This window comes from Necator americanus, chromosome IV (genome assembly GCF_031761385.1).
Source record: "Necator americanus strain Aroian chromosome IV, whole genome shotgun sequence".
In the NCBI taxonomy this organism is placed as follows: domain Eukaryota; kingdom Metazoa; phylum Nematoda; class Chromadorea; order Rhabditida; family Ancylostomatidae; genus Necator; species Necator americanus.
Window position 1 is genome coordinate 33,126,962 of NC_087374.1, and position 20,910 is coordinate 33,147,871.

Below are 20,910 nucleotides of genomic sequence, written 5' to 3' on the forward strand. Positions count from 1 at the left end.
AGCGCACGAACTAAACGCCTCCACCACGCTGTTGTAGTCGTTCCTAACAGCTCCCTAATCGTCGTAAAAAAAGGCGTGGGAGACGCATTAGTTCCTACGAGATGCGATAGAACGCGCTTCCACGAACATGTTTTGGTCCCTCAGAAGTTTTGTCTCACTTGATAAAGCAGAAGACGTGAGACGCGCGAAAGTGGGCCTTTGCAACTGGAATTGTGGCAAAGAATGATGCTTCCATAATGGCTTTTAACGACGATTAAGATGAGCGGGACTCCAGTGGGTTCCGCAAACTACTATTCAAACTCTACGAGTTGTGGTTTCCACACCAGTGGAAATCAATCTACGCTGCCTTTAAGTGTTCTCTGAAGGAGGTGCGTGATGAGGCCATGCAACATATAATAACAGTCATCTTAATTTTGCAGAATTAAGCTGAAGTGCATTTTGTTTGCAGAAGTACGTTTTGCTGACGTTACCCTACGTTTACGAATTCGGCTCCTAAAGCAGCAAAAAGTCTCACACAATTTTGCAATTAAGCAAATTTTTCTTTGATTATCGTGATTCATCAGATTTTCGTATCGTCAGGCCCCTTCACACTCGCATAGTGCTTCAAGAAACTCGAGGGATTTGCGCTTATTTCATTTTCAGTCTATTGAATGATAATTTATCTTTTTTTCTGAATCCTTCATGTATTTGTTGACTTCTCAGCAAAGCAAGACAACACTTGAGAGTTACTGCTGCAAAAAGAATTATATGCAGTTACTTTTTTCACAAATGACAACTCTATTTCTATTCATGTCTCCCTAATTTTCTTTCTTCAAGACATCCGGATTACTCAGTCAAATTTTGATGAAAGAATCCTTGTGAGAAATAAACAAAAGAAGGAAAATAAATAAGAATAAAAAAGTCTCTGGCGTATCAGTCTACTTGAGATGCTGCAACGTGCTTTTTTACTGCAATTCAGAATCGTTCAAGGTTTACAAACGTGTAAATAATTTAAAATATAACATCTGACTAGCGGGGGGTTAGTCGTTGTGTCAAGTCGAGTTGTGTTTGTATCCTCCTAGACACGTCTGCTTCCAGTTTATTGACCTCGGAGGGATCAAAGCGTTGGTCAGCGCCAGGGCGATTACGTACCATCGACGTTGCGGCCACAGCGGACCTCTTGGCGACTTCGCTACAACTACCCTAAAAAATGAATAACAGCGAAAATAGTGTATTTTGGAGTTCCTGTTGCTGTCGTGACATTTATCTGTAGATAATTACATCCACAAGACGCCATAACAGGGTCCCGTTGCGAATTTTTGACGGATTCGTAGTTGTTTGCGATCATTTGGCTGCCTTAAGAGTCAAGCACTTTTTTTGGTGGGGGGTGTCAGTTTTGTCTTCTGAGGGATGATGCGTTTAAGTGCCGATCTATTTTGCATATGCAAGCACTTAGAGCACTAAACTGGATTAAGAAATCCAGCTGTGGTCGGTTAATCCGGATAAAATTCCCCGATCTAGCAATTAGGAAAAGATTCGTTATACCTATGGGCATCAGCACACGAATCTGGGGTGGTGCGGATTTCAGGTGGAGAGTTCCTATACGGGGTCGTAGATTATGGAGAGGAGGGTGATTGAGTCCATTTTTTCCTAATTGCATCAAAAAAAAAAACGGCCGGAAAATGAGGTGTGTGCACAAGGCTGGTGCGCTCCAATCGAACTCGTTGTAGAAAGTAGCACGCCGAAGCGCTCGATGTCGTATCTTCTGGGACGTTTTTTCACGGCAATTAGGAAGAAATAGACGGAATCATCCTTTTCTTCATAATCTACGACCCTGTGCAAGAATAACTCCCTGAAACCCGCACCACTCCACAATCGTGGAGTGATGCCTTTAATCTTCATTCTATTAATTCTAATTCTGCAGCAGCTTTGGAAAAATTTCTAATTAAGTAGACTTCACATGTTTTTTTTCTCTAATTACTCTTCTGCAACAGCTCTGCTAATTATAAAGAAAAAAATCGTCTAGAAGTATTTCTGCATCCTCTTATGAATATCTTTATATTTTTCTTCTGGCATGTAATTCGAAAGCCTTTTTTTGTTGTTGCTACGACTGAAGTTGGAGGTGATGACTGAGCCGTTTATGGGGGCGGGATTACTGTCTCAATGACTTCATAAATCAATAGGAGAATAAATACTAATATCTGAACACAAATAAGGATTTATTCGTGGAGATGAGCACCATTAAAGTTAACATATTTTCGCCAAAAGAATTTATTCTACCTAAAGTTTTGATTCTCATCATTGATGAGGTAGTGTTATTTTTCTCCCAGCTTACCGTAACGCCTCGGCAGCACCTTGAGAATCCACTATTTTTTGTGGGAATGAAAGGAGTTACAGCTTAAGTTGCATGCGAATTCACTTTGCTACTGAGCACCCGTCCTTTACCGCATGCTTCAGTAGAGTCGAAATAGACTCACCCATCTTCAAGAGAGATGTCTCATCTTTGGATCCAGCCATGATTTCTGGATGGGTGAATAGGTGTTCCTAATTATGCGTAAAGATGCTACTGCGTTAAAGCTTTTTTTCTCAATGAGCTATGAATTTTGTCTGGGAGAATGTGAACATTTTGTTTGCTAAACCGGTGGCGGGTTATTTTTTAGTGTTCCACTCTGTACTGTTGTGTATAGACGATTAAGCTTACTATTTTTATTACCTGTTCTTCTTCCTTATGTTTCCGTACCGATCGTTCGGATTAGTCGTTTTCGCAACCGAAGTGCTGGAATGGCTGTCGCAGGATGGCAGTGCTTCCGAACAATGCACTTCTTCTATTCTCTTTTCGTGTCTTTCTGCTCGACATTACGAAGATGGCAGGACACCATGAATTTGCTGAAGGAATCTAGAGTTAAAATTCTAAATTCCAGGATCAGGGGTGGTTCCGCTCACCTCTCCCTAATCGTCGTAAGAAATGGTTTGGACGACGGACGAATTTTTTTACGACGATTTCATTTGCAACGCTCCACCCTTATTTCAAGTGCGAGCGGACGAAGATCAGTGATATCATTTCACCAGCCTATTCAAGTGAAACCAATGAACAGACTGCTAAGGGCCCAGGAACGTGTGCATAGAGGAGCGTTCTGGCGTCCCTCGTAATAAACAAAGTGGTCCTCATGGTCCTCATATTGTTTTTTACGGCGATTAGGGAGATATGTGAGTGGAACCACCCCTTAATCCCGCAATCCACAACCCCATCTCTAGCATTTCCGCTTCTCTCTCACCACGTCAGATTTGTGGTGTGCTGCTTTTAAGTGCTTAAAATTTAGAACTCAGGTTACTAATACGTTAATGCAACCTTAATTAGCTTCTAATTTATGTAATTTATTTAGTTTTGCTCTATTTGACTTCTCTATGGCTATGGCTTGACCTAATCGACTGGCTGATATTATCGCCTAATGTGATTGCCCGCATCTTCGCTGAGGTGTGAGATAGCTCTGCCAAACCTTCTCGATGTTCTGCAAGAGCTTGCACAGAACCAATCCATTTGCTGCTATTCCATATCCTGCAAAACCTTGCGTCTCGCCTGAAGGGCCTACTGTCATGCCAACCGTCATGCCAACTCATGGCAACTGTCCTCAAGTCCTCCTTCACCACCTCAGTCTAGAACTTACATCTTCTGCCAAGAGACCTCTTCCAGCTTGAGTCCGACAAACCCTTAGAACTCGTTGAACGAGGCGATCTGGTGGTCTCCTTAATATATGACCAAAAAAGCGAAGACGGTTCTCTGTAGCCACTTCGGATGGCGGTGCAAAATGTTGATATCCTCTACGCGTCATCTGCCAGTACACCACATCGATATCCGCATAAAGAGCTCATTTTAGCATACCTTAGGCCAGAAGTGGCCAAGCGCCCGTCTAAACAGCTTCCTTGCCGTGCAATCAAACCTCTCCATTACTGTAGACGGTGCTGCCCGAGTCTCTGATCCGTACGTCATGATGGAGCGAAATGCGAATAGGTAGACTCACAGTTTGACTCCGTTGGTAATGGAGGAAGATGTCTGTAATGCACAAAATGTTAGATTCTCTGCAAATTTTGAAGATTTTGGTTAGTTGCACCCTTTACTTGTATCCTTCCTATTTATTCACGGTAGATGGGGACGATGGAGTGCTTAGTCAGGTACGCCCTCGCAAATTCTCCAAAAATTTCATAGCTTCACATGAAAATTTGTCTGCAATTTTTCAAAAATACCTCATTAATCAACGTTCTGCTTATAGAACCCAAATTACCCGCCTTTCAATGAAAATTTCTTTTCAATGAGCTAAATTTTAATTTTAGCAACAAAAAAAGACAGGCCTATCGCAATAGAATAGCCTTGTTAAAGACCCCGCTCGAGGTTTATTACACGAAGTTTTTCTGTTGCAATGACGTCGACATAATGGGAAGGTGTTTTTTTTTTGCGTCGAACTCGGCAACTACCGAGTGGTGCACTTACTGCCACTTTCCACAGAAAATTTGATCTGACAGTGCCTGAGAAAGCCAACTTCTAGGTGGCTCGTCGGATTTATGAATTGTGATGTCATCTGATAGATGCTTAATAATATTATTGAGTAACAGTCGTGTCTATTCAGTTATGTTGTGAATTAAGATCTGTTCGGACTCTACGGCTGAAATACATCAGCGGTCGTAGAAAGGAAACAAAATACGACCGTACTTAAAGCGTTTCCTAGCGATTTCTCATTGTTTTTTTTTCACGTTTTTCTTGAAGGCATCACTCCTCGAAGTGGAGGTGGTATGGATTTCAGGTGGAATATTCTTATAAGTGGTGATTCCGTCCATTTCTTCCTAACTGCCGTAAAAAAACGGTACGAACTCGTTGTAAAAAATAGCGCGCCGGGTCGCTCGAAGCCGTATCGTCCGGACGTTTTTTACGGGAATTAGGAAGAAATGGACGGAATCACCTTTCTCTCCATAGTCTACGACTCCGTACACGGATACTCCACCTGAAATCCGTACCACCTCAGATTCGTAGGGTGATGACTTTAAGTCTCCTTTTTTTCTCTTTTCTCACTTCTCTATACTAGGGTAGTAATTTAGTGAATTTATTTATCACGTCACGTTAGGACATCTTTCGTCAAGGCTTTTCTTGAATCTTTCTCCCATTATTTTCATTTCTTTTTCAATTCTTTCCTTCTTCTTTTCTTTTCCTTTTCTTGTCATCTATTAGTTCTCTATACTGCGGTATTACTTTGGTGAACTTATCTATCACGTAACGTTAAGAAATCCTTCGTCAGGGATTTTTATGATTTTTCTAACAATCATTTTTCAATGAAGAGCCGTTATTTTGCAAAGGCTGATGAAATTTCTCGTGGAATGTCAATAACAATTCGTTGAAGATTTATCAGCGTTATGAAAAAAAATGTCATTTAACCAAAAAAAAGAAAGAGACGAACCTCAACAGAGATTCAATATGACATGCAGAATTATCATGTGAGGATAGGAAAGTCTCGCAATTTTCGCGAACTTCAGCAGAAACGTGCAAAACTAGGAACATTTAGAGTTCCCTCCCCTCCCCTGTTGATTACATACGTAATCGAAAAATGTAGGGAGAAAATTCCTATGGTTACTGGTTACGTATGGTTTTCTAACGATCTTTTATGGTGTAAAGGTGGAAAAAGCACGGTAATCATGACTTTTTTGTCCAACAACCTCGAGAAATTTTTTCTATTTCAATACATTTCTCATTAATTTCTATTCATACGTTTGCATTTAAAGTTAATTTTGTAATATTGTTTCAATATCATACAAAAATATTCGAAGAAAAAACCCTCTCGCTCATGTGAAGCGCTGATAATCGCACGTATTGTGTTAGTTTGGGCTTTGCTCAGCTAGCAAACACTCATAAATTTAGCTTACATTCAATTTCACATACAATTCCGGAGATTTTTGAAGAAACCTAATTTATCGTTGAAAGTGAAAACACAGCAAAATTACCAGAAATTGGTGATATCACAAGATTTACGGAAAAATCCCTATTTTTAGGAACTCTACAGATGCTCAGATTCACAGACATGCACTTGACTGTACTCGTTTTCATGACTAACATAAATGCGACACTAAATTTTCTTTAAGCGTTCCGTTCCCTGCGAAAATATGAGAAGTTTCCTATTGAAAAATTCTTTTAAACTTCCAAAAATTGGCTCTTAATGTACATAGATTAAGTACTTGCTTTATTTTCAACGTTCGACGTCTTCAGAAAAACATTGTGCTAATATCTGTGGGAACAATATCTGTGAAGAATAAATGCACGCACGAAGAATAATTACTGGGACTTCTGATGTGGGCGGAGCAGCTGATTTTTCTGGCTACATTTCCACATTTTCAACTGAAAGACGTTTATTTTATGCTTGATCCTCCATTAAAACTCATGAATTCATCTTTTCAAAAAAAAAAGAAAAATCTTTCCTTTTCCTAAATTGTTGTCAGACCATTTCATTTTTCCAGTTCTTTTTCTTTTTTCAGTTTTTTTTTTTTGAACATTTGGGGAAACGCTTACGCTCAAAGCTTTTCCCGCTAACTTCTTCTTATTAGAAATGCATTTGCTTTATTTCCTTATCTCTTTCTTCTATACATTGTCATGTCTAAAAGAAAAACTATCTGAATGAGTGGTTGCGATAAGGACTTCAGATACATAACCGCAGTAAAACATCAGAACTTGGAAATCTTCTTTCCCTAGTGTAAATAATCTCCTAATTAATTTTATTTTAATTTTTACCTTTTTTTTAATTAATACTATTTATATTTATTTATTTTATCTAAATTTTATTTTTTATATAATTTTTTAAATCTATTTTAATTTTTCTGTGAACGGCGATGCTGTCACAATCTCCCGAGGAAACTCTCATAGAAATTCCCTTAGTATTCCTTTGATTACCAAGGATTTTCACGTGCCTAATCAAACTCAAAGTTTTCGTCATTTGAGCTGGCAGTAATTTACTTAGTAAAGCCAGTGTCTATCGAAACTGACGTAGTTCGGGATTCTATGAAAAATACAGAGTTTGGGGTGCATTTGCTCCTACGAGCCACGTTAGAACGCCCACACTTGCACACGCTCCGATCCCATCAACAGACATTGATTCGTTTAACTTGAACAAGCTGTTTACGCGACCTTGGTTTTCAAGCACTGGCTCGCACACGTGCACGAGTAGAGCGTTTTCAGCTGCTTCGTAGGAAAAAACGCTGTTTCCCATGCCATTTTTCACGACGATTAAGAGGAATTGATCACGTCTACGCCCATAGTCGTAATGTTCACCACGAACTACATGTTTTTTTACGGGTTTCCTAACTTTAGATTCGTCATATGTTGTCTTTATGAGCATCCTTTAGGTTCTCCTTGATAAACAACATCAATGTTATCTTCTGCTTGCTGTACACTCTGAATCCACCGTGCTTCGGCATTCCTTCAAAGTGTCTTCCTCGTCCTTTTTTTTCAGAAAAAGAATAAGGGACGAAAAAAAAAAAACGACTGGCGCTTTGTTGATAATGCGAATGGTTGTAATCAGAAAAAAAAAATCAAAATTTCTTGCTCAAATCCATTGCTCTCGACTTCCAGATTTTCTTTGAGTCTTCCAAGGTTGCATTTTCACAACTATCTGCGCGTCTGCAAAATTGATACCTGAGTGCTGAGCACAATCCCTCGCATAGTATTTAGCCGTAGGAAGTACAGTAAAACTTGATGAGAAGCGGGACCCTGCTGCGATAACCAAAACACTGCTAGATTACAACCAGCTGAAGTCGTAAAGCAAAAAATGTGGGACCCGTTTGTTTTCTGTTGGCACCGAATCGAGATGCCATTAGGCGAACCAAGTCTTTGAGTGTCGGAATTTATCGGTTTCTGCGTGCGATCCGCGTGCGTGCGTTCGATGCACAATAAGATTAGAATTAAAACACGAAATTATTGTTTGGATACTGGTTTCGGGACCAATCTATTAAAAACAAAAAGGGGTTTGAAGTGAGCTGCCAAAGCAAGCCCATAGGCAAGATTGGTCTGGAGAATTTAGCACAAAAAAAATTCCAGTTTGTAAAATACTGGATAGGCAAGCATATGAGCCCTGTTTTCAAGGAAGAATCGGAGAGATAAGTATTTTCCGGGGTTCCAATGTGGTGAGCACTTGGATGTAATTTGTCATGTTTGTTGGAATCTGCTGAGCATCTTTCTAGTATCTCTCGTTGGTCGTCAGCTGTCAACAACTTCCTGCTATCATAACCCTTGAATTATATGTAACTCTCGGAAACTTGCTATTTCGTAGAATTCGCTGTCCATTCATCATTTTTCATGGAGGTTTTGGTAGGTTAAAAGCTGATTCTGTTCGAGTAAACATAAATAAATACCGTAGCCCCCAAATATGACGTTGACGCAAAATATCAAAGGTAGCATATCGCGAAATTCACGATGTTGAAGTGTCTGTGGTACAAAATGTTAAAGTTCGATGTGTAGATTCCGAGTTATGAGCGTGGTTACGTCCAATGTTTCCTAATCGTCCTGAAAAATAGCGTGAGAAAAGGATTTTCCTTCTACGAAGTACGTTAGGACGCGTCGTCCCTCCCCCTCACGCTCCGTGTCCACGAACGAGCAGCGAAAGTCAAAGGACTCCCCTTAGCAGCGTGTTCAAGTAAAACCAGTGAAACAGGCTGCTGAGGGAACGAACGAGAGTGTATGAGGCAGGTGCGTTCTAGCGTGTCTCGTAGGAAGTATGGCGGTTCCCACACCATTTTTTAAGACGATTACGGAGAATCGAAATTGACCAGTCTCGTATTCGTAATTTACAATCCAAACTCTATTTCTGCACAAAGATCCCAACATCCTTCTCTACGTCTTCTGCTGACTTTAGCCGATAATCCTCCGCGGATCTTTTCGCGAAAGTTTCTGCTGATGAGTTCATCCGTAATTACATGAACTAAATGACAGCAAGTGGGAAGTATTCGGGGTTGAATCATTTCATTCATCTACTGAGCTCGAGGCATAATTTCCAAATATTAGTGCGGAAATGGGAATCGGAAGCAGCAGGAGTACGCGAGGGATATTTTGCCCAACGAGACAACTCTTTACACCCACAGGAGTGGCTGGACATACACAACGTAAAGTGAATTTTACTACTAGGGCAGGTGTAAAGAGTTTCTCTGTCACGTTATGTTTTTGTGTATTGGGTGAGATTTCACAATTAATCCACTCTGCGCATGAGTCTTATACATGTAAGGAGTTGCTTCGTTGGACAAACTAGTCGGCCTGACCAGAAGGCTCCTGATTCACAGAAGAACATGAATTGTTTTCCTCTCCAGACACATGTATTCAGTTCCAGGAAGCGCGAACATCTCTAATTAAGCTATTTGTAGAGGCCTGGAGACGTCTCTAGCCTGCACACTAAAATGAAAATACAGCCGAAAAAACACATCCCGTGCTCACATTGTTCTTCGAAACTCCATATCTGCTTTTCCAAACTCCAAAACTGTTTTTTTTTCTCATCATCGGTTAATTTTTTAGTCGTCCGGCGCGCCGAAAGAACAAAGCGTCGCTTATTTCTGATCTAAAATGTTGTTATTGTTATTGTTTACTGTTGCGAACAAGCGGTGTAGAGGTCCAACTCTAGGACTGTAAAGGTCCGGAGTGGCGCGGGATTCTTTTGGCGACATCGGCTCGGTTGAAGCATCTTATCTGTTGCTTTGGGACCCTTAGATTTGTTTCCGATCACTAAAGTAGCAACAACCTAACAAAGCTGAAATCCGATTTTTACGGAGTTTTTCGGAGTGCTGGACACAAGCACTTATCTGGAACGCGCGAAATGGATCATTTGTTTTGCTCAGCCTTGTTCACGTCGGGGTGCCATGATTTAGGGGCTTTGACGTTAACGTCAAAACCTCTAAATCCTCAAGTTTGGCCTCGAAACTTTCGGAATCAATGTTTGCCTGGAATAGTGCTCGACCTAACCCCGTCTTCTAGAATTCTCTTCCATGAAAGTCTCATAGAATACATGTTTTCCAACATTTCTGTGCTCATTAACACTATCCATGTGTATAGATCAGATAGATGATCTTCTTTGCGTACAAGCGCGTACATCCACGTATTCTTTTCCCAGAAAGAGATAACGAAGTTTTTTTTTCTACTACTTAGGTTCCCGAATTATTCCATGAAACATTTCTATTCGCTTGACCACCACCACTGTCATACTGTCACCTTCCCGACACCTTGGAGTGTTTCCCGATCCTTCATCCCTGTTCTAGACCGTCAAATGCAACTATAAACCTCTAAATTTCAAAAAAATTGTTTTGTTTAAAAACCTATTTAATTAAGCACTTGACTATTTAAATTACCTTAATTATTATTTATAATTATTAATCGATTTGGTACTTAATTACAAAATTAGCTATTTAATTAGGTACTTTAGAATTTATTAATGAGAATTCAAAATGAGAGAATTCTTTTCTCCAGCTCGTCTAACTGAAAAAAGATTTTGAACTGTTTTAGGATGGTGAAAATGCAGAGATGCCTTAAGAAATAAGTATTTAATTTTACATTTATGTTTTTAAACATGGAACACATTTTTACATTCCTAGTTAAAATCAATTATTTGATTACATTTTTATATATTTTTAATTCAATAAATGTATGATTTAGCGATCCTACGTATTTCAGCGGGAAAAGCTCATTATTTCTCATGTAACCTGAGGCGAGGTGAATAAGTAGAGGTTTTTTTTTGAAGGCAGCTTATCATGAAACTGACGTCGTTGAGAAACTCGTGAAGGAAATATACGGGTACTGAGTTTCAGGATTGCTGCACTCGGTACGCCCTCAGTCATTACGAAAAACATCGCGTATAAGTGGCGGGTCCTAACGTGTCTCGTAGGAAAAAAACTCCGTTCCCACGCAGGTTCTCAGGACGACTAAGGAGAATTGAATGGCACAAGTCCGCACTATTCATAGCCTTCTCTCTGATTTCTATATTTTCCTACGAATTTCCCAGCCACGTCACGTTTCTTAATGCGCTGCCTTTAAAGAAAAAACTAAAAAAAAAACTAAACTTCTTAAAACTAAGAAAATAATTTTGAAACAAGTCCTATAAACTATGTATATGTACTTATAGTATGTGAACTATCTACTACAAATTTGTATTTGTTGTTACTACAAATAATCCAATATCCAATATTTAGTACTAATAAATAATAAATACCGGAAAAAACCACCTACTTCTAACAAATAATATCTATTGAAAGCAAACTATGCAGTGTCGTTGAGATTGCCTTGGTTTTTTTTTTTTGATTTTTTTAAACCAGATTTAATTTCCTCTGGCGTCGTCCAGATAAAAAAGAATTTTGAAAAATTCGTACAGGGTATTTTTCAATGTGCTCTCGCTTATGAACAATGCTAATATTAAGCAGACATTAGGATCTATTTCGGACGAGAAAAAAAAATTAAATGGATTAAAGAAAGAGTTATAAGATGAAATATATGACAAAATCTTTTGTCATATATTTCATCTTATAACTCTTTCTTAAAACAGTTTTATAGCAATTTTTTTTCCGTTCTTGCTCAGAGAAGAACTACTTCACATTGGATAAGAAAAGAAAACTATCCTGGTGATAAGTGTGTGTCCGGATCAGTCTCAGTCCATCTTTGACGGCACTATTTACTCGACACTTGTTCGCGGTACTTGAAATTAGAGCTGAACCCATTTTTCTGTTTGCGTTTCGTGTAACCTGAGACATTTTTTTTGGCGCTTCTTCTTCGTTTAAGTATTCTGTGCACATCCTGGTCTTTGCGCACCGTTGGGCAGGGGAATATAAGAGGATATGTGAGTTTCAGTTTCTACAAGAAGAGATTTTTTCACTTTGGAAAATATTTTTTGAATAAAACTTAATTTAAGTACATATATAATCATATTAAAAGTAAAGAGGCATAGAGAGGTTCAGAACTAACTCTTTCTGGAGTCTTTTCAATCTCTCTGGAATTTTCAATTTTCAGGAATTTCTGAATCTTTTCAATTGAAGAGCATGAAGACTAGTCCTAGCTTACTTTTACATACAATTTTGTTGCTTAGTACATTCTATGCCTGAATCGAAATTTGTTTCACTTTATTGCTTAACTTTTCAAAGCCACAAACCCCTATTTTGGGAGAATCACTTAAAATTTAGCAACTCATTAAGATCACGTATCGTTCAATTAAGGCGGGTGTGGCGCAGTCGTTTAGAGGCCGATCGATCGGAGGTTCGAATCTGCCCTGGTGATCACCAAGCCTTTCACCCTTCCGGAGTCGATAAATTGGTACCACAGTTGTCTGGAAGGATAAAAACACTGACTTTACACATAGGCTAGCCCCAGAAAGTCATTCTATAGACGAGCTACACCTTCGTAAGCCTCAAACGATTCTGAATTCAAATGAACGTGGTGGCGCATCCCAAACGGATTGATAAAACTTAATCCTTTATCTTTTTATCGTTCAATTACACGTTTGTTGCGCGTAATTTCTCTACATATTTATTTTTACTAGCAATCAATCCATTTAATACGATTCCTGTGACGTAGTAATCCAAGAATAGTGGTGCATTTTTAAACGAAATTTTCATCTTTTAAGAAGTTATTCCTAAAAAATTCTTGGAAATAACAGTCGTGACGTGTTGTGACAAATAAAACTAGGAATTACGGTCCAAAATTCCAATCATCTCGGATTTCGAAAGCTCCACCCACAGACGATGCAATAAAAGTGAAATAGCCTTAGCCAAAGTTTGGATTTGTGTCAAAGCACATTGTTCAGTTCTCCGTTGAGTAAAATTCAATTACCTCTATCTGAACGTGTATTGAATATAATTCGATTTACATTAAAAGTACTACTCGCTACACTGATTTCTCCCTTTCAATCTTGTGTAATGAGTTTCATTATGGGCGAAAATGAGGCGCTAAAAACTTTATCGTAGGTTCAAAGACTGCTCATGAAGAAACCAAAATATTCGCGCTGTTTTACAATATTGATGACGACATTGACAATGATTTACTTGACCTGGTCGGCGGGCTGGTGAAATCAGTTGGCACCATTACCTGCATCTTCCCCGAGATGCACCGTAATTGAACATAGCTATGCCCGCACTTCTCGATCTTCTGCGAGAGCTTGCACAAAACCTGAACCTGAACTGCCTATCCACACTGATTGTCCTCAGTTGCTCTTTCGTCACCTCAGTCTAGGAGTTCCGTTTTCGGCGAAGTGGTCTCTCTCAGATAGAGACCGGCAAACTCCCCAGAACTCGTTGAAAAAAGCGATCTCTCGGTCTCGTAAATATATGACCAAAGAAGCGGAGACGATTTTCTGTAGCCACTTTTGATGGTGGTGCAAAATTTTGATATCTTTCACCCATCATCCTCTAGTATATAATATCGATTTCCGCCTAATGATGCTCATTATGGCTTACCTTAGGCCAAAAGTAGCCCAGCTAAACAGCTTTCTTTCCATGTACTCAAGCCTCTCCCTAATCGTAGACGGTGCTGCCCAAGTCTCTGACCAATATACCGTGATGGAGCAAAATGTGGATAGGTAGAATCACAGCTTGACTTCGTCGGTGATGGGGGTCAGCCATAGGCATTTCGTTAAAGAGGTAAATGCAGAAGTGGCCTTAGCGCATTTTTGTTGTATGTCTCTCTCGTAGGTGTCGTTTGCTGAAACTTTGGCTTTGCTTTGCTTCACCGAAAGTCATTCCATTGACAGTGTTGAGTACTGGAGAATATATTTTGATCTTGCCGCCATAGTGCTTTAGTAAAGCATAGGTTTCCGCGGGTCCTTTTCTTCCCACGCCTTTTCAAACTTCTTCGCTTTTGACGTCAACTCGTTTTCGCGGTCTTTTTGCAGCTAGCAATGCAAAGTCCTTCTCAGGGGCTATTCCTGGCTGAAATCCCGGTTGTGCGAGGGGACACACAGATACGTGGATTTGTACGTGATTACATGTGGATTTTGTTTCCGCAGGTGTAAAGTCAAACTACTTCATCGGCAATAGAACCGGGAGCGTCTCCCTTGCAGCATCCTGAATCCACTTTGTGAAGGAATTCGCATTGCAGAGCTTCTTCTGGTCCGTACTCCCGCATAAATAGACATACGTTGGCAAAATTTCGTTCTGCAATCTTCATCTATCAGACCTGCCATGTCAATTTTCGGTTGAAGAGGAATTCCTCGGTTTCTCTTGTGGAGCCGTGAAGCTAAGGAGAAGTGGTCGGTGGTCAGAGTCGAACGCAACGCTCCGAACAGCTTTGGATTTTTGGATATCCGACTGAGAAACGGAAACTGTCAGAACGTACTCGAGCCGAAGTTTGAGAGTCCTCATCTTCCGCTTGCGCTGCTCTTCAGGCGTTAAAAGGCGGAATTTTCTCTTGCTACATAAGCTGATGGTGAACGTGAAGCGACGATGACGCCTCTCTTTTTACATAAGTCGATCAGACGGTCCCGTTGTCCGATGTACGCTACGCTGTATAATACCATTTTCCTTGCACATCGGATTGTTGTTCGAGTCCTGTCTTCGCATTTGCGTCGATTCCGACAATGACCACCTGCTGGCTTGGTATTTTAGACATCAACGCATTGAGTTCATCATAGAAGGCGTCCTTACTGTTGTCCTCAGCGGTTTTCGTAGGTGCGTGGGCACTTAGAGATCCAGAGTTTACATCCTCTGCAGTCGTACGAAGGCGCATCTAGACGACATTAAGCTAAATTCTTTCATCAGGTTGTTGTAATGAAGTCATGCTTCCCTTCAGGTTCTGAGCTTCGGCGATATGCTAGACGACAGCACCTTCTGCAGTGTATGGGAATCTATCACCATGACAGTGCAGGTTATACAGCTCGTACGTTCCCAAGGCGTACACTCGAACGCCTGGTTGAATCTAGTTGAAATAGGGCCACGTGCACGTAGCAATCAGACTCGTATACTCGGTGCTGGTGTTAATATTGAAAATCAGTGACGTATCAATCCACTTGGGATGAGCCAACGCGTTTTACTGCAATTCGTAATCGTTGAAGTTTTGGAACGCGTGTAGCGATACCCAATGACTTGCGGGGCCAACCGATAATAAAGTCGGTGTTTTTACCCCTCCCGGACAAGTCTGGTACCAATTTACCTGGAAGTATGAAAGGGGTCGCATTAGGGCCATCGAGCATGTAGCTACATAGGACCTCTAACCGACTGGACTACAGCCACCCGATATGGATACTATCTATAGATTGTTAAGTTTATTATTGTACATTGTTTATATTATTGATAGAATATTACGAATAATATGATAAATCATTATTGTTATACTAAGTCTTTTCGCTAGAAATTTTCTAGCGAAAATGAAAATAATAGGTCTTACTGAACCTTCTGTACTTGCACAAAATCCGAGATTTCAAAGGAATGCAAATCCTGTGAAATGAAACGAAACGCAGATGGTGTGAAATTTCCAACGAGACTCAAATGCTCGCAATTTCACAGTTCAATTTCATTTCAGTTTGATGACCGAGTATTTCCCAATAACACCATCGATTTCCTTCGTATTGATGCCAATTTTAGGAGCACAAGCGTGCGTAAAAATGTTTTTTTTTCTCTTTACGTGATTCCAGTCCCGCAATCTCGTTGCAATGTTGCGAATAAATGTTTTAATGGGCTTCGATATTCAACCCGAATTTCATACCCTGGGTATTACGGTAGATAATACAAAAGATGAGGTACGATACGGGTGACATAGGTGCTTACTGTAACCAGCCAAATTATGATTGTGCTCATCTACTCGTAAACGTAACAAATGTGAATACAACCTTCATAAGTATTTTTACTTGTATATGAAGGAAAATTAATTAAATAGATTTATTTTCAAACTATTTAACCAAATAAAATTGCCACAACATCTCTAAATATTCCACATCTATCTATAAAAAGGATGAAAATGTCTATATACCTATATTTGTAGATATATAAAATATAATATAAAAGTTTTAACCTCCTGTCATGTCTTATGTGATGCAATACACTCTATGCTGAACACCTTTTTCTTTAGAATTTTCTACAATGTCTCCTACATTTCTCCACACACAGAAAAACACATGGAGCAATAAAATGATGAGGATTGAAAATTAGGAAAAACACTGCTTTTCTTGTGAATTTCTAACCACTTGCATGGTTTTTTTCCTAATCCTACTTTCTCAGCGATAAATTTGCGCTAATTTGACTCCAATCGTTTGTGATCGTCCTTTATGGATACCATTACCGTACATTCAGGAATGTAGGAATTTTTCTTGCACAATCAAAAAAAAAGAACTACCCTACCAAGATTTTCCTTTCTTCCTCACTAGCAAAAACTATTCTAGTATGCTTCAGAGTGATAACTAATTTGAGAAAAATAAGTCACAACTAATTTCTCAAGATGGTGCCTCACTGTAGGTCAATTCCTCTTCATTTCTGGATCCAAAAAAAAACGGTGGAATCCGAGTCATTCGATATAGTTATTCGTTACATGTAACTTTTCTTGCCGCATCAACTAATCGCCGGTAGTAGGAGAAAAAATGGGCGGGGTCAGGCAAAGCACTAAAGTTCGCGCTTCAGTTTTCCGTAAATGTATGCCAGTCACATCCATTCGAAGAGAGAACGGAAATTTGAAACCGCCAAGTGAGTTTAATGGTCTCTAGTTTAATTTTTTCTTTTTTTCTCATCCTCAAAATACACAATAACCAAAAAAAATAGGGGCTTGAATTTCTTTGCAAGCCAAAAATTTGATTAATGTGATTTTATTACGTGTTTCTCTCCAACGTGTTTGGAGAAACACGCAATAAAATTACATTAATGAAATTGAAAAACATTTTCTGAATTGATTAGCAATCTGCATGGAGGCAACTAACATTACAGGAACTTCCAAAGTGGAGAAAGATTGATTACCTTAAAAACATAGTAAGCTGTTTATACATAGATCAACATCCGCCGCTAAATCATTATGATTCCATTTTTTGGCTTTTTTCTGAAATATGTTTTAAATAATCTTAAATATTCTAGTGGAACAAAAACTGCACTTTTCGGCTGCACTGAAACCTATTACTTTCCCCCTTCGCTGTAAATCATTCAGTTTCTCATTTCAGCAAAGAATTGCAGTTTCCTGATTACTGTGGTCCTTGATGTCTTAGTTTCAGCATTCACTTAGCATAACCTCCACCAATATCTATCGCGAGAAAAGTTCTTTAAGAATTTTTTTTTTCAATCTAAAAACCTAAACTCTTACAAGGAAGATGATGCTTTACAACTTTTACAAGTTCGGCCATGAGCATTAAATCTCTATGACGTCATTTCTGTTATTCGTTGTTTATATACCTTAGTACTTAATCACACTTTACCCTGTATAACTCCTTTAAACTCAACAGTTCCGATGGTTTCCTAATTTTTGCTCCAATGCGGAGCATAGAACGAAGATTGTTAACGGCGCTTTATTACGTTACGGTATCCCGTTATTTTTACTGCGTACCCTAACTGAATTGTCGTTCGTGCGTCACTTGTTTCGTTGTTTCAACGCATTCCCGAGAATAAATTCTCTTCCGAGAATAATCAACTCATTCGGATAGTCAAAAAGAAGTTTGTAGCATGCAGTCACGAAAATACCCCGAAGGTTCCGCAGCCTTCTCTGCGATCGATTTTTCTTACGAGACATCTACGAACGTGTCACGTATGTGGTCGCACGGTCCCGTATCTGCTGGCGAGTGGACAATGAGCGAGTTGCGAACGCTGGCTCTCCCCTTCACTCGAAAACGCAGCACGCGCGCGTTCGTACATGAGGCACGCCAATTGGAGTGTCGTGGGAAAATTCGGTCGCCATGGCCGTTTCTCACGTCGTTTTCTAGTGCGTAACCTATATCCGTGGTCATATTTTTTAATTTTTTTAACCTCAACATAGTCGATTTCATGGTATGTTTTCTTTAATCCTGGCTAGCATTTGATTTTGATCTCTTACGCCTTCTTCATAGCCTAAAATAGTGATTTATCCCCGGAAAAATGTCTGAATGAAATGAGAATAAAGAGTGTAAAAAAAAGAAAGTTTTGATCTTACATTTGAATCCGATTTTTGAAAATGATAGCACGAACAGCATTAGGATCAGAGAGAGATTTTCCTATCGCTTGGTGCCTGTGGTGAGTCAAAGGCAGTATATGCCGCGGATTTTACATGGAGAGTGAACCCACGGAAAAAGTTGGAGCGTTGCTCCGCTCATCTCTACGCATTCGTCGTAAACAAAACAAAAAGCGTGGGAACAGCTTTAGTTTCCACAAAGTACGTGTGTACGCGCATCCTTGTTTACTTTACGGTCCACTTAGCAGGATTCTCATTAGGTTATACTTGAATAGGCTGCTGAGAAGATCTCATCGATTTTCGATCGTTCGCTCATGGATGCGGCGCGTGCACATAAGGGTGCCGCGTTCTAACGCAGTTCGTAGGAAAAAAAACGCCATTTCCCACGTCGTTTTTCGGGATGAATGGGGGGAATTGAGCGCGGCAATGCTCATTTTCGTAATATACACTCCGAATCTCTATATTTTCCACAAATTTCTCAAAATCGTCAGTTTCATTAGGTTGCCCTTAATTAATTAGACCTAAATAATAATTCTATCGCATATTTATGGCCAAGAAGTCTACTTCGTGACATAAGACATGGCTTGTAAAATGTGTCATCAATTTTACGCCTATGTTATCAATGTGCAATTTTCTGGAAATTTATTCGACCTGAATATACCAACCTTCGTTCTCTGCATGGATTTTTTTCTTCTCACTTTCGCACTTTTCGCAATTTTTCTCCACAAATCATCTCTATATTTCTATGAGTCATCCGCAATATTTTACCTGAATTATTGTTTTCTCTCCATTTGACTCTCTGAATGCGTTCACTGCATTCGTTCTTCAAAGTTATGTCTGCCACATTACTTTATAACTCAATTTTTTCAAAATTCTGACCAAATTGATCATACAGGTATGTGTCAGTCTCCCTCGCATACTTATTCCCTTAAGTTCACAACGTCTTTTTTTCCATGGAGCACCTTTGCGCCTAATTTTTACATTTGTTCCTATTTCAGATGCGCTTTTGCATTTAAATAGCAGCTGGCGAGTTTATTTTTTTGTTACGATTTCAATTTCGTCGCGAGCGTTAAGTACTCCATTCCAAAGTTCGTTTATAATAGTTCAACTCATTTCGAAATGCAGCCGTTAGTCGAACGTTCTCGATATGTACGTGTGAGCGCATACTTCGTGGACAAGTTCCCCTTGCGTTTCATATCCGGATTTTCCTCTATACCGTGGAAATGCTCGTAATTTATACAGATAAATGGAGCAAAGAGCAGACATTATATCATGCAGAAGTAATACACCTGATTCGAGTTCGATTTATACGGAAAATGCGGAAAGGTGAGTACACGCTGATGTAAAAATCTATTTTACATTTCATCGTAGAATCCGATTGTAGAGAGCAATCCGAAATGTTGTTTTCAACTGTTGATCTCAAAATATTTCTTGTATGAAGAGAATGTTCGTACATAGTCGACGCCGAGTATGTTCAACCAGGTGACCGCGACGCGCCTTCTACTAGGTAGGTGCGGAGCGTAGGAAAGACTCCGACGGACAGAGGGCGCGTGCTGCGCGACAGGTGCACCGCGCCAGTTGAAATGAACATATTCGGTGCCGACTATAAACAATTCAACTACAATAGCAGTTGTCTTATACATAGTTATAAGTTTTTGTATACTTTCAGAATCGATCGTAGACGATCTAAATTGATTTTTCTTGAGCATTTCTTGCTTATTGAAAATAATAAAAGTATACGGAGTATCAATTCTCCTGCGCTGCGTCAGCGTGTTTTACTGCAATTCGTGATCGTTGATGCTTTGGAATGCGTGTTGACCCATAGAATGACCTACGGAGACCAGCCGATGATCAATCAATCAATCAATTATTGTTTAAATCAGTCACCTCTGTAACATGAACAAGTTCTCATCCATATAACGTCAACAAATTTGAAATCTACTCTTACTAGTGATCTAACGCTTTTGCTGTACAGGGAGTTGTACGGAGTAACGATATCTCTCTTAAGCCCGAGGTGAGCCCGCCTCCAATATATCCTGGGTAGGGTATGGGACGCGGAATATGTGTCCTTGGGAGAGTAAATACGATGAAACGAAGCTTTCGGGAACTTCTTTCTCTAGGGGTGCTGTCCAGCATTGTTAAGTTGATGTCTGGCGCAAGCTCACTACAGTAACACTTCGCTTCGGGACCTAGCCGCTTCTTACAGGAACATTACAAAAACACTACAAACAAATGCAAACGTTATGGATTTGTCGACGGACAGGTTTTTGTTGCATACCTATAAATCCAACAAAAGGCACATTTTTCCGCTAGAGCACATTCATCTAAATAGAAGAATTTCTAATTCTATGGGTACAGGCTCTGAAGTAGTCCGAACAGGTAACTCCGCTTGGTGTGGCACTTGAGAAAAGAAACCCCGAGAAACTCGGAGAAAATAAGATGGAAAATAAAAGAAATACAATAATAATTATGTGGAATAATTCGTTTTTTCTATGCTAACTGCAAAAACTTTTCAAAGTGCTGGACGGTGTCAATTATTTTTAACGAGTCCTATTAATAATTGTATAATTATTTGTCTTTATCAATTCTAACTCGGATTCACTTGGAAATTCAAAAAAATTCCATTTTTTTTCAATCCATTTTGCTGAAATTCTTATTTTTGCATATTCGAACATGTGAAACTAAGTCTTCACCTCCTACTTATTTAGGCATTCAACTCAACAAAAATTGTTGCAAACCTAATGCACTATTTTTTTCAATTTTTTTCAATGGTCAAGGTCCGTTTACTTTTTCGTTGGCTGGATAGACTACTACATTCATTTGTTTTTTTT

The 20,910-nt window shown here is 39.5% G+C and overlaps 3 protein-coding genes across 3 annotated transcripts in view; 1 reads left to right on the top strand and 2 right to left on the bottom strand.

Moving 5' to 3' along the window:
• RB195_003528 (uncharacterized protein) overlaps positions 1 to 20,910 on the top strand; it is a gene marked incomplete at both ends in the record, with an annotated part of 84,118 nt that overhangs the window by 22,139 nt on the left and 41,069 nt on the right. The window lies entirely within an intron of this gene.
• Positions 1,009 to 3,809, bottom strand: RB195_003529 (uncharacterized protein; the record flags this gene model as incomplete). Its single annotated transcript, XM_064201223.1, has 2 exons — positions 1,009 to 1,182; positions 3,645 to 3,809. 2 exons carry the CDS (start codon positions 3,807 to 3,809, stop codon positions 1,009 to 1,011), a joined length of 339 nt encoding a protein of 112 aa, XP_064057102.1.
• On the bottom strand, positions 14,152 to 14,692 carry RB195_003530 (uncharacterized protein; the record flags this gene model as incomplete). The annotated part of the gene is made up of 2 exons (XM_064201224.1): positions 14,152 to 14,377; positions 14,481 to 14,692. The coding sequence occupies 2 exons, from the start codon at positions 14,690 to 14,692 to the stop codon at positions 14,152 to 14,154; spliced, it is 438 nt and encodes a 145-aa protein (XP_064057103.1).